The 14,129-nt window shown below is 30.9% G+C and overlaps 1 protein-coding gene across 2 annotated transcripts in view; it reads left to right on the forward strand.

Moving 5' to 3' along the window:
- LOC139490498 (gamma-tubulin complex component 2-like) overlaps positions 1 to 14,129 on the forward strand; it is a 39,089-nt gene that overhangs the window by 5,377 nt on the left and 19,583 nt on the right. For both annotated transcript variants that reach the window (XM_071277273.1, XM_071277274.1), the window contains exons 5-19: positions 908 to 965; positions 2,792 to 2,923; positions 4,958 to 5,057; positions 5,420 to 5,508; positions 6,111 to 6,188; positions 6,439 to 6,520; positions 7,108 to 7,185; positions 7,301 to 7,368; positions 7,894 to 7,938; positions 8,199 to 8,291; positions 8,758 to 8,819; positions 9,254 to 9,296; positions 10,402 to 10,473; positions 11,435 to 11,609; positions 13,404 to 13,554. In XM_071277273.1, coding sequence (XP_071133374.1) covers positions 908 to 965; positions 2,792 to 2,923; positions 4,958 to 5,057; positions 5,420 to 5,508; positions 6,111 to 6,188; positions 6,439 to 6,520; positions 7,108 to 7,185; positions 7,301 to 7,368; positions 7,894 to 7,938; positions 8,199 to 8,291; positions 8,758 to 8,819; positions 9,254 to 9,296; positions 10,402 to 10,473; positions 11,435 to 11,609; positions 13,404 to 13,554 — 1,326 coding nt within the window. The remainder of the gene's footprint in view (positions 1 to 907; positions 966 to 2,791; positions 2,924 to 4,957; positions 5,058 to 5,419; positions 5,509 to 6,110; positions 6,189 to 6,438; positions 6,521 to 7,107; positions 7,186 to 7,300; positions 7,369 to 7,893; positions 7,939 to 8,198; positions 8,292 to 8,757; positions 8,820 to 9,253; positions 9,297 to 10,401; positions 10,474 to 11,434; positions 11,610 to 13,403; positions 13,555 to 14,129) is intronic.

Consider the following 14,129-nt stretch of genomic DNA (forward strand, 5'->3'; position numbering starts at 1 on the left):
GCGGCTATGGCGGCGGCGGTGTTAGCTCACTTCTTAAAAGCTCTATATTTTAGAAGGTGGAAGACCTGGATGCTTCATATTTTGTATATAGATGCCTCATGTTACGAAGTTTCCGTCAGTCACATGTCCAATGTCCTTGACCTCAATTTCATGGTTCATTGAACACTTGAAAAAAAAGTTCAGAATTTTTGTAACGTTGAATTCTCTCTTATTATAAGTAATAGGATAACTATATTTGGTATGTGCGTACCTTGCAAGGTCCTCATGCCCGTCAGACTGTTTTCACTTGACCTCGACCTCATTTCATGGATCAGTGAACAAGGTTAAGTTTTGGTGGTCAAGTCCATATCTCAGATACTATAAGCAATAGGGCTAGTATATTTGGTGTATGGAAGGATTGTAAGGTGTACATGTCCAACTGGCAGGTGTCATCTGACCTTGACCTCATTTTCATGGTTCAGTGGTTATAGTTAAGTTTTTAAGTTTTGATCTTTTTATCTAATATTATATGCCAAAGGTCAACTATATTTGGTGTATGGAAATATATTATGATCTATATGTCAGTCCCGCAGGTTTTATTTGACCATGACCTCAATTGCACGGTTCATTGGACAGTGTAAGTTTTTGTGTTTTGGTCTATTTTTCTTAAACTATAAGTAATAAGTCAACTATATTTGTTGTATGGAAGCATTGTTAGCTGTACATGTCTGCCTGGCATGGTTCATCTGACCATGACCTCATTTTCATGGTTCATTGGTCTTTGTTTAACTATCTTGTTTAATGTTAAGTTTATGTGACAGTTGTAATAACGCTTTATACTTAGGACTATCAACATGATATCAATGATTAGTAAAGAAGGCGAGACATTTCAGTGTGTGCACTCTTGTCTTCTTTTGATATCTTTCAGCATGCGTGACCTGGATCCATTGGTGTTATTGTTGTCACAGTTGACTGAAGAAGAACAGGTTTGTACTTCCCCTAATATGCACTAATGTCAAATTAAATTTTTTAACCTTACAAATTTAAAACAAAGGTTAGTTATTATCCCCACAAACAGACTTGCATGCTCTCGATTCTTATCATTTGTGGAGTGCCACTTCAATTCTTGTAGATTTCGTGGCTATATATACAATGAGGTACAATTTTGTATTAGTTATATGATGACTTTGGAAAACAATAAAATTTAATGTTTCCTTGTTACATGAAAAATTAAATGAACCATACATTAAAAATCAGATTACTATGAGATAAACATAACTTTACTGATTAGATATTTAGAATAAATATGAATAATTAAATGTAATGAGCAATTTTCAGTGATTAAAGAGAAAAAAATAACTGCTCTGAATTAAATTTACATAAAAAGATTGCACACCTGAATCTTTATAAAAAGTACCATAATTATTAAAAAGATGCACTTTTAACGGTTTAGAATAAGAATAAGTGCAACTGGGTGGTTATTAAAGAAAAATACATGCCCTCAGCAGACTTAAAAAATGAATGCCTTAAAAGATAAATTTTCTTCTTATGATGATATGAATATCCATGCCTTTAAACTGTATTTGTATGCCCCACCTACGATAGTAGAGAGGCATTATGTTTTCTGGTCTGCGTCCGTCCGTCTGTCTGTTCGTTCGTTCGTCTGTTTGTTTGTCCGTCTGTCCCGCTTCAGGTTAAAGTTTTTGGTCAAGGTAGTTTTTGATGAAGTTGAAGTCCAATCAACTTGAAACTTAGTACACATGTTCCTTATGATATGATCTTTCTAATTTTAAAGCCAAATTAAATTTTTGACCCCAATTTCACGGTCCACTGAACATAGAAAATGAAAGTGCATGTTTCAGGTTAAAGTTTTTGGTCAAGGTAGTTTTTGATGAAGTTGAAGTCCAATCAACTTGAAACTTAGTACACATGTTCCCTATGATATTATCTTTCTAATTTTAATGCCTAATTATATTTTTTATCCAATTTCACAGTCCATTGAACATGGAAAATGATAGTGCGAGTGGGGCATCGTGTACTTTGGACACATTCTTGTTTTTTATATAATATTGACTTTGTTCACAGATGAAAACTGGTCTCTCAGGGTCTGCTGATGTTTCTGTAAAAGAACATAGGGTATTAATCAGGTTGTTTAGAGGTGTAGATTAGAGATGCACTGCTTTGTTGGGTATTGATTTAGATGTTTAGATTTCAGTTGGATATGAAAATGGAATAGCTGATCACTGATTTGTACACCTAGATTTATTCTAACCAATGGCAATGGATCTTAATATAAATTTAATACTAAACAGAAATTTTTTTTTAACATGTGGCCACGATGTTATGCCACAAACATACGGTGTCAATATTTTTTTAGTACTCCAGATCCGGATTTCGACAATAAATGTCTCTTCAGTGCACCTTTGTCAAATTTATTTCAACACAACTGTGTTCATGGTTGCCAGTTTTTATTGCGGAGTAAGCCAGAGAGAACCATAACCTTCAATAGAAAAACTGTCAAAATCAAATGAATTGATTAAGGCTTTACAGGATAATGTTCATTTAATTATAAAGTTTCTGTTAGGATCTATTTTATGGAAATTTATGTTCAATCAAACTACAGCCATAAGTTATGGCCCATAATGATACTGCTGCAATAAATTTGGAATTCTTCCAAAGAATATTATTGATATGTTTACTAAGTCATGTAAGTAAGTACTCTGCAGTATTGACTATTTCATGTATTTGAAAGTAAAGTTCTTTTGGTGTCTTCAAGTTGCAAACTACATAATGATGTGATCATATTTTTCAGACAAAAAAAATATTAGAAAAACAAGCCAAGACCAAAGCTGATGAAGCTGGGATGACATTACTGCAGCATGGTAAAATTTTCTCACAGTTACCTGCCCCTGGTGCCAAAATTACAAATCAAGAATTCACAGAGGTAAACTGAAATTCATATTGGTCGTTTAGTGAAACAAATAACATGCATTTCAGGTAGAACAAAAATTACATAAATATTATATGCTGCAGGAACATTATGTTACCTACACATTAACATATTTCAGGGTTTTGATGTTAGTTTGCATAGACATTTGTCATGCAATGTGTATTGTGTATTGGTTTAAAATCAAATAAACCTTACATTCCTTTACAATGAAAAACGAGTGATATATTTATTGATCATTTGAAATCTATAAGTACTATCAGGAAGCATGATCATCTTGAGTTTAAGAGGTCAATATTTCAATCAAATTGTCTGCTTCCGTGCAGAATTTAGTAGTAAGATGAGGGGCCTGATGGGCGGGGGTCTCATCACAATTCACGAGTTGATTTTAATGTCAATCATGATTCACAGAAAATAAATATCCATGATCACTGATCACGAATATATAAAAGAAAAAAAATCTATAGAAAAACGGATCATAATAGCGAAAATTTGTTGATCACGAAGAACAAAAATAACCCATCAGGCCCTTCTAAGATTAAAGACTGGCTCTCACTGAAATGGTCAATGTAGGAAGACTTGTCTGTCTGCAGCTTATGAGTAAGCTGTTAATTATTTATTGGGTGATGATAAAATCATGGTTTTAATTGTTTTACAAAAACACAAATTTTCCATGGGCTTGTATGTTGATTATGCTCAGAGTTTTCGCTGGCGATCGCCATTTTAGCAATTTGTGAAAAAATAATAATTTTGGCGATTAAAATTCGTCATTTGCGAAAGAATTTGGCGAAAGAAATATATATAACAAATTTTTTTCAACCATCTTGTTTATTTACTTTTTTCGGGTTTCTCTGACTTTACCTGATCGGACAATACTCGGAATTCACCTAGAACTTGTTAAGATTTTGACAGAAAATCAATAATCAGCTGATTGCATTTTATAGCTATCGACAACAAAGGACTAGTTAATAATGGTGTTGATTTCATTGTATTGTTTGACAAAATGATATAGTTAAATGGTGTCCGTCACATGTCACATAAAGGATTTATTAACCACTTTGCGACACACGTGTTTGAAGCAAAATTTTGATGTCTCCTCTCCTTCTTTTAATGATAGTCCAGAAAAGAATACTGTTATTATGAGGAAAAATGTTCAAAAGTAACAAAAAATCTCTGTTTTAAAACATTATCCTTTGACTTTGAGATAGATAATTGATTTGAGTGGGTACTTTAAAGTTGTTTCAGTGACACGTGTTTCAAGCATACTAGTTTTACTTTTCAATTTTTTCATTTACAATGGTCTAAAAAAAAAAAGAAAATTCGTAGTGAAGAACTCGATTCAAAAGGTTGGGAAGATCTGGGAACAACCCCTCGAATGAGAGTAACCCTTCAATGTAATGACTACACCTTCAATGTAATGACTACACCTTAAATGAGGGATCATTTTCTAGTGATAAAAACTTTTGTTTTGTTGTAAAATAAAAAACAACTTTTTAGTACAAAAGGGCACATATTTTTATTTTGAAGAAACTTTCCCAAAGAAACTACATCTTTCTGGTATGATATGGTTAAGACATGTCCAAGAATATTCCGGGACTTATAGCTTCTTTATTTTAAGTTTATGGCCCCCTTCTTTTAAAGTTGTTCAAAATATAATAAATTTTCCCCCTTTTAAGTTAAAATAAAGTTCTTCTTTGTTAAAAATAAATGTTAAGTGTTTATTCATTACAATGTAGACTCTAAGATAAGTTTGAGAGAATAATCATAGACAACAATGGGACAAACTCATCTCATTTAGGGGGGGGGGGGAAGGAAAATTTTAAATGAAAAAAATATATATATGTTATTTGGCGAAAAAAATAAATAAAGTGGCAAAAATATGTATTTTTGATGAAAGAGGTAGCGAAAAAAATAATTTACCCAGGGGAAACCCTGATTATGATTGAACCATAAAATCCAGTATTCAAACAATTCCATGAAAATTGGTAAAAATGTAAATAAATGAATCCACAGTATTGATCATTATTTCAGTTAAAAGACATGTTACTAAAAGAATCCAAATCAGTAGCAGGTACAACGTCTACAGAGATATTACGGAAGGCTTTGAGAGAGAAACAGATGAAAAGAAATGGTAATAAGTGCTAGATGTGATGTCTTGAGTGGAACACAACCACTTAAATTTAACACATATAGATAGTCATTCGATGATTTTATGAGTTACTTCAATAAAATAATTTACACTAATTGAAATGGTTATAACAAACAAAAGTTTTGAAATTTGATATGTGATATTAATTGACTACAAAACAATATTTTATATTAAGAAAATTAATTAGCATTGTCCCTTTCCACTTTCAGATAGGATATTCATACATTGGGCAGTTTTATGCTCTTTGGTCAGGTTGATGTCTCTTTGACACATCCTCATTTCCATTCTTAATTTTATGACAAAAGTATACGAGTGTTATTTTGGACATATGTAATTTTTTTCAGTCAACATACCTCCCCAGCCAGAATGGTTGTTTCAGAGACCAAGTTTGACATTGGACTTTATTGTTGGAGTTGATGAACCTATAGATCAAGTAGGTGAAAAATAACTATAGTCAGTAATGATATGCATGTATCTATTGAAGTATCTTCATCCAAATGTAGTCTTATTTTGATAGAATAAAGTCCAAAAATTGTTCTTTGGGCTGTTTAGTAAAACATGCATGGGACTTTCTCAACTATGGGTGAGTGTGAAGTTCTGTGAAAGTGTAAGTAAAAATTCTAAGTTTGCCTCTTTAAAAAGGTACCAGGTTTTGAAAGTGCCTCCCCTTGTTACTATGCATAGTTAAATAGTTTCTCTCTTTGTTTTAAAATTTTTAACATTTCCACTTTTGATGATACTTTAATGGACCAATTCAGACATGGTGTTTATGTAACATTACTGTTTTAGATATTGATGTCATTTAAAAGATGTTGATACTTCACAAAATAATTTATAAAGATGGTGATTACATTTCTGTATTTAACCATTGAAAAAAAGAAATCCATAGACTATCATCTATTCTAAAATCTCTGAAAAAAAGGTGTTACAAAAATCTTGTGAAATTATTTAAATGTCTCATTATGGAAGAACTGAATACCAAAATATATTAATTTACATAATGTAGATATAATATTTGCATGTTTTTTTTTACAGAATATTGTACCCTTGGGTAGCCTCCCTTTGCCTATGCAGGAACAAGCTATTATAGAGGACTTATTAAAATGTATGGAGGTGAGTATTAATCATATTTGAAATTCACTCTAACATTTTCATAAATGATAATAGATCATTGTGTTTTTTTTTAGTTAAATCTAGAATTTATAAAAATAATGTTATTTGAGATTTTCATGAATTGCAGTTTTTGAGAATTTTATGTACTGGTCTGATCTTTTAAATTTAAGTTATTAAATTGTGATTAGGACAAACATTTATCTTATGAACAGAATTAAAAACTTGAATATGTTTTATCATTCATTTACAGGGGATAGAAGGGAAATACATACTTGCCAGAGCATTGACAGAAAGATATGCTCCTAAAGAATTCATGATTGATGAAAGTTTAGGTAAATTTGCACTGTTAACATAATAATAACATCAATCAGGTAAAAAATAAGCTGCATTCCTGATTGAAGAAGTGCAAGGCCTTAAGCTTTAAAAGTATTATTTGCTCTCTGGAATCACAGAACTTTCCTAATGGGTATGATATATATTGACTGTTTTATATATAGAAAATTTAAAAAAAAACAGTGTAGTGAAATTATTGAATCTTACTTAAAAATCTTTAGAATGGTAATTGATAACCAATTTATTACAAAGGAGAGGTGAAAGATACCAGAGGGACTGTCAAACTCGTAGATTGAGAATAACGCCATGGCTTACAAAAGGAAAAGACAGACAAATAATAGACACAACATAGAAAACTTAAGAATAAACTGATTCCACAGCTATAGATGACTTAATGTTAGAAAAGAAAATAAATGGTAACAACAAAAATGAATGAATACAAAAAAAGGAACTATTAAATTGTACAAATAACAACATGAATTATTGAATGATGAAAAAATGCTTAAACTGATTTTTTTTTAAATTTATTTAAACTTGTATGAAAATGTCTAAATCAGATTATTGTTGTATCATAATTTTTTTTCAGATCCTTCAGTACAAGAACTTGTTAGAAGATTTCTTCCTTTGTGTTCAAATTATTCTACTGTGGTCCGATTTATTGAAGGTAACTTAATATATTTATATCAATCTGTTAGCTGTCAATATTAAATTATGCACATTCTTTCATTCATCAGTTTATTACATATAATAAAAAAATATCTTTATCCTCTGTATTTCAGAGAAATCTGCTTTTGAGTATGGGCTGGTTAACCATGCGTTAAGTGCTTCTATGAGAACCCTTATAAAGGTAAGTGATGTATACATGTTTATGATGATATTTCTCTTTCGCTTTGTAAACAAAACACCAGTTTCTGATTCCGATAGAAAATATGTGCACATGTTTAACATCACAATTAAAATTCCATTGTCTTGTATTTTAATGAATGTTAAAAGATAAAAAATGGAGATTTCTGTTGGTGTTACTTGCAAATTTAAAGAAAGTAATTTTATAAAAGTTAGTCTACATGAGATAAACACTTTTTCATCTTAAAAAAGATTGATTTTCAATAAAGTTTTTGCTTTGTTTAATCAAAACGGTTGCCATTCTATTATGTCTGATAGATCTGTGAGGAAGTTTTGATTTTTTCTGTTAGAAAATGTGCTGGAGTTTTTTTAAACTGTGTACCCATATAGACTTACGTCACTGCTGTAAAAAGTACCTCTTGTTTAGATGAAGATGGTTTTGGTATTAAACTGGAACAGTTGAATGCATTCTTCAAATTATCACTTGAAATCTATCTTTTAGATTATTAACCTATATTATTTTTTGCAGGATTATATGGTTTTAGTAGCACAGTTAGAGCAACAGTATAGAAATGTAAGTACAATTGGACAGGTACATTGATTTAACTATTTATGATATTAAAAACACTTCTTATGTGAATCTAAAATAAAATATGCTAATTCACTGTGTAATTGATTCATACCTTTAAGGTTTGTACATGTATTTATTTTAGTGTCATTGGTTCATTATATTTTCTTTGTAAACTGCAATTTGCTCATATTAAGAATAATGGCTACAAATGAGAACACATTGTAACCCCTGATAATTCAAAATAACTACATTTTATATTTCAGGGAAATTTAACTCTTCAAAAGTTCTGGTTTTACATACAACCAACAATGAGAACATTGGACATTTTAGCTTCTATAGCAAATTCTATTAACAGGGTAAGTATGAATTCTGTATTGATTAAGGTGCTTCAATGAAAAACTGTAAAACCTTCATTACTAAGACAATTTATACACATAGTTATTCATGTTCAGATGTATTAAACATGTGACAAATATGGTAGAATTCTGGTTCAGACTATTTTGTTTTATTATTTTTGCAGGATTAAATATAAGCATATGCATTTTAATCACAAACTATATAAAAAATTGAAGTTGAGTTTTAAAAAATACATTGGTATTTTACAAAGAACAAATAATGAATACCAATGACTGGAAAGTTAGTTTTCAAAGTAGAAAAGTTCCACAAGTTATTCTTATGAACCATTTGAGGACTCAATTTTTTTCTGCTACAAGTTTACTCATGTCCTGAATATAAATTGAATAATTGCAACTGGACATTAAGCAAGCATCAATTAAAGAGAATTGAACAAAATATATTTACAAGTTTGATTTTTGTTAACAGGGCGAGTGTATAGGAGGAGCTGTATTAAGTTTGTTACATGAGAAAACTTCTGGTTTGATTGGGTAAGTTGCAAAACATTAACACTCAGATGACATTAATTTGGATTTAAATATTGTAAACATACACCTGTATCCAAAAAAAAGTTTGTGTCCTTCTAGACAGGAGAATACCATTTTTCCAAAGGATGATCAGCCGCTGCACCCCTTATTATGGACACATACAAGAAAAGTTACTTTGCCTTTCCAGGATACCTTTCGATAAGCACCTGGGCATAGGCTAAATGAATCAGTATTGTAAGCTGTGTGCTCTGACAATGAAGTAAAGTTTTGTTTTTTTCTTACGTCACCTTTGTATGTCCAAAATACTGGATGTGTCAGACATCAAAAATGAAGGATAACAAATCCAGGATATCTTATTTTCAATTGATAAATAAAGAATCTTCTTGAAATTATTGTTTTATCATGTTTGTACAACTATGAATACATATTTATTTCAGTGATGCCAAATGCCAGGAACTATGTCTATTTTTAACACAGTCTGTAAGTAAACAAAATTTCATGATTTTGATTTTAAAGTCAAATGAACATGATGAAACCTCAAATTAAAAAAAATGATGCAAATATTTTTTTTATAACAAAATAGATAGTATTCATTATCAAACTTATGTACATGTACTTTTTTCTGAAAAAAAAACTTTACTTTGTCCACATTGAAAAGAAGTTTACTTTTTTTTAATTGCTTGCTTCCAGAAAGCAATTTGCTGACATATTTTCCGTATGCAAAGTGACCTCAGCATGAACCTTCTCGTAAAAATCCAGTGATCACAATACACCTTATCGCTAATCCCGGCTGACCAGGCCGCTTGAACTTTTGACATCAACAACAATTACTTTTCCATTGTGGCGTCAGATATTTTGTTTTATGACGTCAAAATTTTACGGGAACCTGTGTGATATCCAGTAATGGCGGACAAATAGCGATAAGGTGTATACACATGGGTCTGTCACTGAAATAAACTATTATCTGATTGTACATGTTAAACACATGCTCAATATCCATGCTTTTTTGTTGATTGTTTACTATAAGGTGACAATCGGTAAACTTCGGTGTCAAAACACAGCATTTAATGAGCTGCCATATTTGTTTAATCATAACAGACAGAGAGAAAAAATATTGACGATTATAAGATATATTTGCGTAAAAATTGAGAAAATCATGCACTGGAGACTAAGTTTATGATATACATGCATTGGTTCAAGAATTGGATAAATATTATTTTTCACCTGTCACTCTTTTAATATGACTTAAATGTGGGTTAATGGCAAAAAGAAAAAGTTACTCTGACATAAGACTTTATTCAATTTCTTTCACATACCATCAAACCTGACAGATTTTTATAAATCATCCATTTTTCATATCTTTTTATTTCTTGACAATTCCATGCAGCTTTGATTGAATTTTCCATTTATATATAGGAATTGACCAATGTTTTACTGTTGTAAAGATATCATGTTGGTAGTCAACTATGATTTAATTATGACAAGAGATGTGAAAATTTGTTTAAAACAATATAGATTGTTTTATTAAATTTTTGTATAAATGAATACCTGTATTTTTCATAATACTTGTTTATTTATTTTATAGGCCTGTGTACCATATTTTGAGATATTAGAGAAATGGATATACAAAGGTATTATAAAAGATCCTTATTCTGAGGTATGTTTGCAATATTGTTAATCGTGAATAGATAATATACAAGGGAATGTTAGTAAACAATATTGTTAATCGTGGATAGATTATATACAAGGGAATGTTAGTAATTACAGCTTTTAACATTTGAGTTTATAATCCTGAAAATTACTCATATCTTTCTTGCAGAATATTTTAGAATCAGACATCTTTCAGAAATTAAAGAAAAATGTTTTATTCTAAAATAAATAGAAATATTTAATAAATATTTTTCTCTAATTCTATGGAAATATATCCCTTTCCGAACCCATTGTATAAAAGAAATTGATCAACGTGTGGTTGTCGGTGATCTCAGAAGATGATTGGCTGAGTCAAAGGGTTATAACCTTTCTCAGCTCCCTGAAATGATCAAAATGTTCTAACAGGTGTTAATGAAATTGACAACTTAGTGGAAAGTGGAAGGCACTCGAAGGGGATTTTGGTTTGGAAAAGAAGGAAATTTATCTTTTAATCATTAGAGAAACTGATTATTACATAGATAGTTTAATTATAAATTCAATCAATAGTTAAATTATAAATTTTAAAGTCCTCGCCAAGGCTCGGACTTTAAAATTGATAATTTAACTATCTCGATTGGATAAATCCGATAATCCACTTGTATCAATGTAACAATCTATATGCCTCTCTATCAGAAAAGCATTATTGTTATAAACTCAGCATGTGGTCAATTCCATAAAAACTAATAAATGATATATATGATCACATCTTTATGTAATATTTAACACTTTGTTATTTTCATATCTGTTTTGAATAGTGAACATTAAGTTCTCATATTCTTTTCTTCAACTTATAATTTCTACAATTATCTTCACAAAACGTCATTGAATATCCTTCAGTTTTGTTTTAAGCATTCCTATATGAGAATACATATCATAAAATTTCCTTTTTTCCATATCTAATACATTTAAATACCTTAAATTTTTGACAGTTTTTGGTAGAAGAAAATGAGACGATTCAGAAAGAGAAGTTACAAGAAGATTACAATGATGCATATTGGGACCAGCATTATACAATCTGTAGGGAGAGAATCCCTGTATTCCTGGAACAAGTAGCTGACAAAATACTTAATACGGGAAAATATCTAAATGTTATTAGGTTGTGTGGTGAGTATAATAGAATACGACATGACTTATTGAATAGACAACTGTCTTTTGTTGAAGACTGAGTTTTGACATCTAGATGCATTTGATGTTATATTTTTTTGTGATGTATGGTTGCTGTGGTATATGTAGTGTTATCCTTATCTGTCATACAGTCCATACTATAATTAATTACACACCAAGTTAGCATTTGGTTCCTCTCCACTGATTTTTGTCGAGCCTGCAACTTTTGTTGCAGAAAGCTCGACATAGGGATAGTGATCCGGCGGCGGCGGCGGCTACGGCGGCGGCTACGGCGGCGGTGTTAGCTAACTTCTTAAAAGCTTTATATTTTAGAAGGTGGAAGAACTGGATGCTTCATACTTTGTATATAGATGCCTCATGTTACGAAGTTTCCGTCAGTCACATGTCCAATGTCCTTGACCTCATTTTCATGGTTCAGTGACCACTTGAAAAAAAAGTTCAAATTTTTTGTAATGTTGAATTCTCTCTTATTATAAGTAATAGGATAACTATATTTGATATGTGCGTACCTTGCAAGGTCCTCATGTCTGTCAGACAGTTTTCACTTGACCTCGACCTCATTTCATGGATCAGTGAACAAGGTTAAGTTTTGGTGGTCAAGTCCATATCTCAGATTCTATAAGCAATAGGGCTAATATATTCGGTGTATGGAAGGACTGTAAGGTGTACATGTCCAACTGGCAGGTGTCATCTGACCTTGACCTCATTTTCATGGTTCAGTGGTTATAGTTAGATTTTTGTATTTTGGTCTGTTATTCTCATACTATATGCAATAGATCTACTATATTTGTTGTATGGAATGATTGTAAGGTGTACATGTCTAGCGGGCAGATGTTATGTGACCTTGACCTCATTTTCATGGTTCAGTGGTCAAAGTTAAGTTTTTGAGTTTTGGTCTTTTTATCTAATACTTTATGCCATAGGTCAACTATATTTGGTGTATGGAAATATTTTATGATCTTTATGTCAGTCGCGCAGGTTTTATTTGACCGTGACCTCATTTTCACGGTTCATTGCACAGTGTTAAGTTTTTGTGTTTTGGTCTATTTTTCTTAAACAATAAGTAATAGGTCAACTATATATGTTGTATAGAAGCATTGTTAGCTGTACATGTCTGCCTGGCATGGTTCATCTGACCTTGACCTCATTTTCAAGGTTCATTGGTCTTTGTTTAGTTATCTTGGTTAATGTTAAGTTTATGGTACAGTTGTTATAAAGCTTAGCTTTATACTTAGGACTATCAACATAATATCAATGATAAGTATAGAAGGCGAGACATTTCAGCGTGTGCACTCTTGTTGTGGATATTACAGGTTTTCACATATTTAGATGATTTTAGTATGTGAGTCTACAATGTTAAATTACAGATAGAATTTACTGTTGGTTCCGCTAGCGGATTTTTGCCAAAATTAGGTGCCTAAGCCTCTCCACTCCTAAAAAAGGCTGCAAGCTTTTATTGAGAGAGGGGTTTAATTTTTGTGTAGTTCTGACACATTTAGGTATATTTTATGTATAGTGCTAATGAGGTGTTTTATTTTAGAAGGTCCAAGCCAATAACCATTGTGTCTGTATGATTCATGTTTATATCTGCATGCAATATAGCACTTACTTTCTTTTTATTAAAAATAAGAAAATGACCTTGAAATATGATTCAAAATTTAAAAACTGTATACTATATAATGTGATAAGGATTATTTGCAAACATATAGCTATGCAATACAAATTTTGGTTGATTGTATATTAAAGTATTTAAAACATGAATTTTTATTTTAGGAAGAGATCCAAAGTTTCCTTATGCAGTAGAAATGGTATATACTTTAAAAGAAAGAAAATATTACGAACAGATAGAAAAAGCCTACAGTTATGCCAGTAAATTGTTGCTAGATTTATTAATGAAGGAAAAAGAATTAAATTCTCGTATAAAGTAAGTTGCTTGTGTTTTTAAAAGGTTTGGGTAATCTGTTTAACTTGTAGGAATTATATGAATAAAAACCAGAAAATAAAATCCGTTTTATACTGAAAAAAACATATTCAACACAAGTGTAAAGGAGACTGAGAATGTATTCCATAGATACAGTACCAATCTACATCTTCATCGTTATGCTTTATAGTTCAAGGTGGCTGCAGCATTTACAAAAACATGTAAATTGTTGCTGAATATGTCATACAGATACATGTAAATGTAATTAAGTTTACTGATTTACATGAATATTAACCACAAAAGAAGGTTAAATGAAGGTTACTTGGAAAATGCATTGAAAATGTACAATCAAATGCTTTTCTCGAAGTCAGTTAACAATTTATATGAAATTAAAAGTTTTCAAATTTTTATGTCCCACTTACATTAGTAAAGGAGCATTATGTTTTCTGGTCTGTGTGTCGGTTCGTTCATCTGTTTGTACGTTTGTCACACTTCAGGTTAAAGTTTTTGGTCAAGGTAGTTTTTGATGAAGTTGAAGGCCAATCAACTTGAAATTTAGTACACATGTTCCCTATGAT

This window comes from Mytilus edulis, chromosome 10 (assembly GCF_963676685.1).
Source record: "Mytilus edulis chromosome 10, xbMytEdul2.2, whole genome shotgun sequence".
NCBI classification, from domain to species: domain Eukaryota; kingdom Metazoa; phylum Mollusca; class Bivalvia; order Mytilida; family Mytilidae; genus Mytilus; species Mytilus edulis.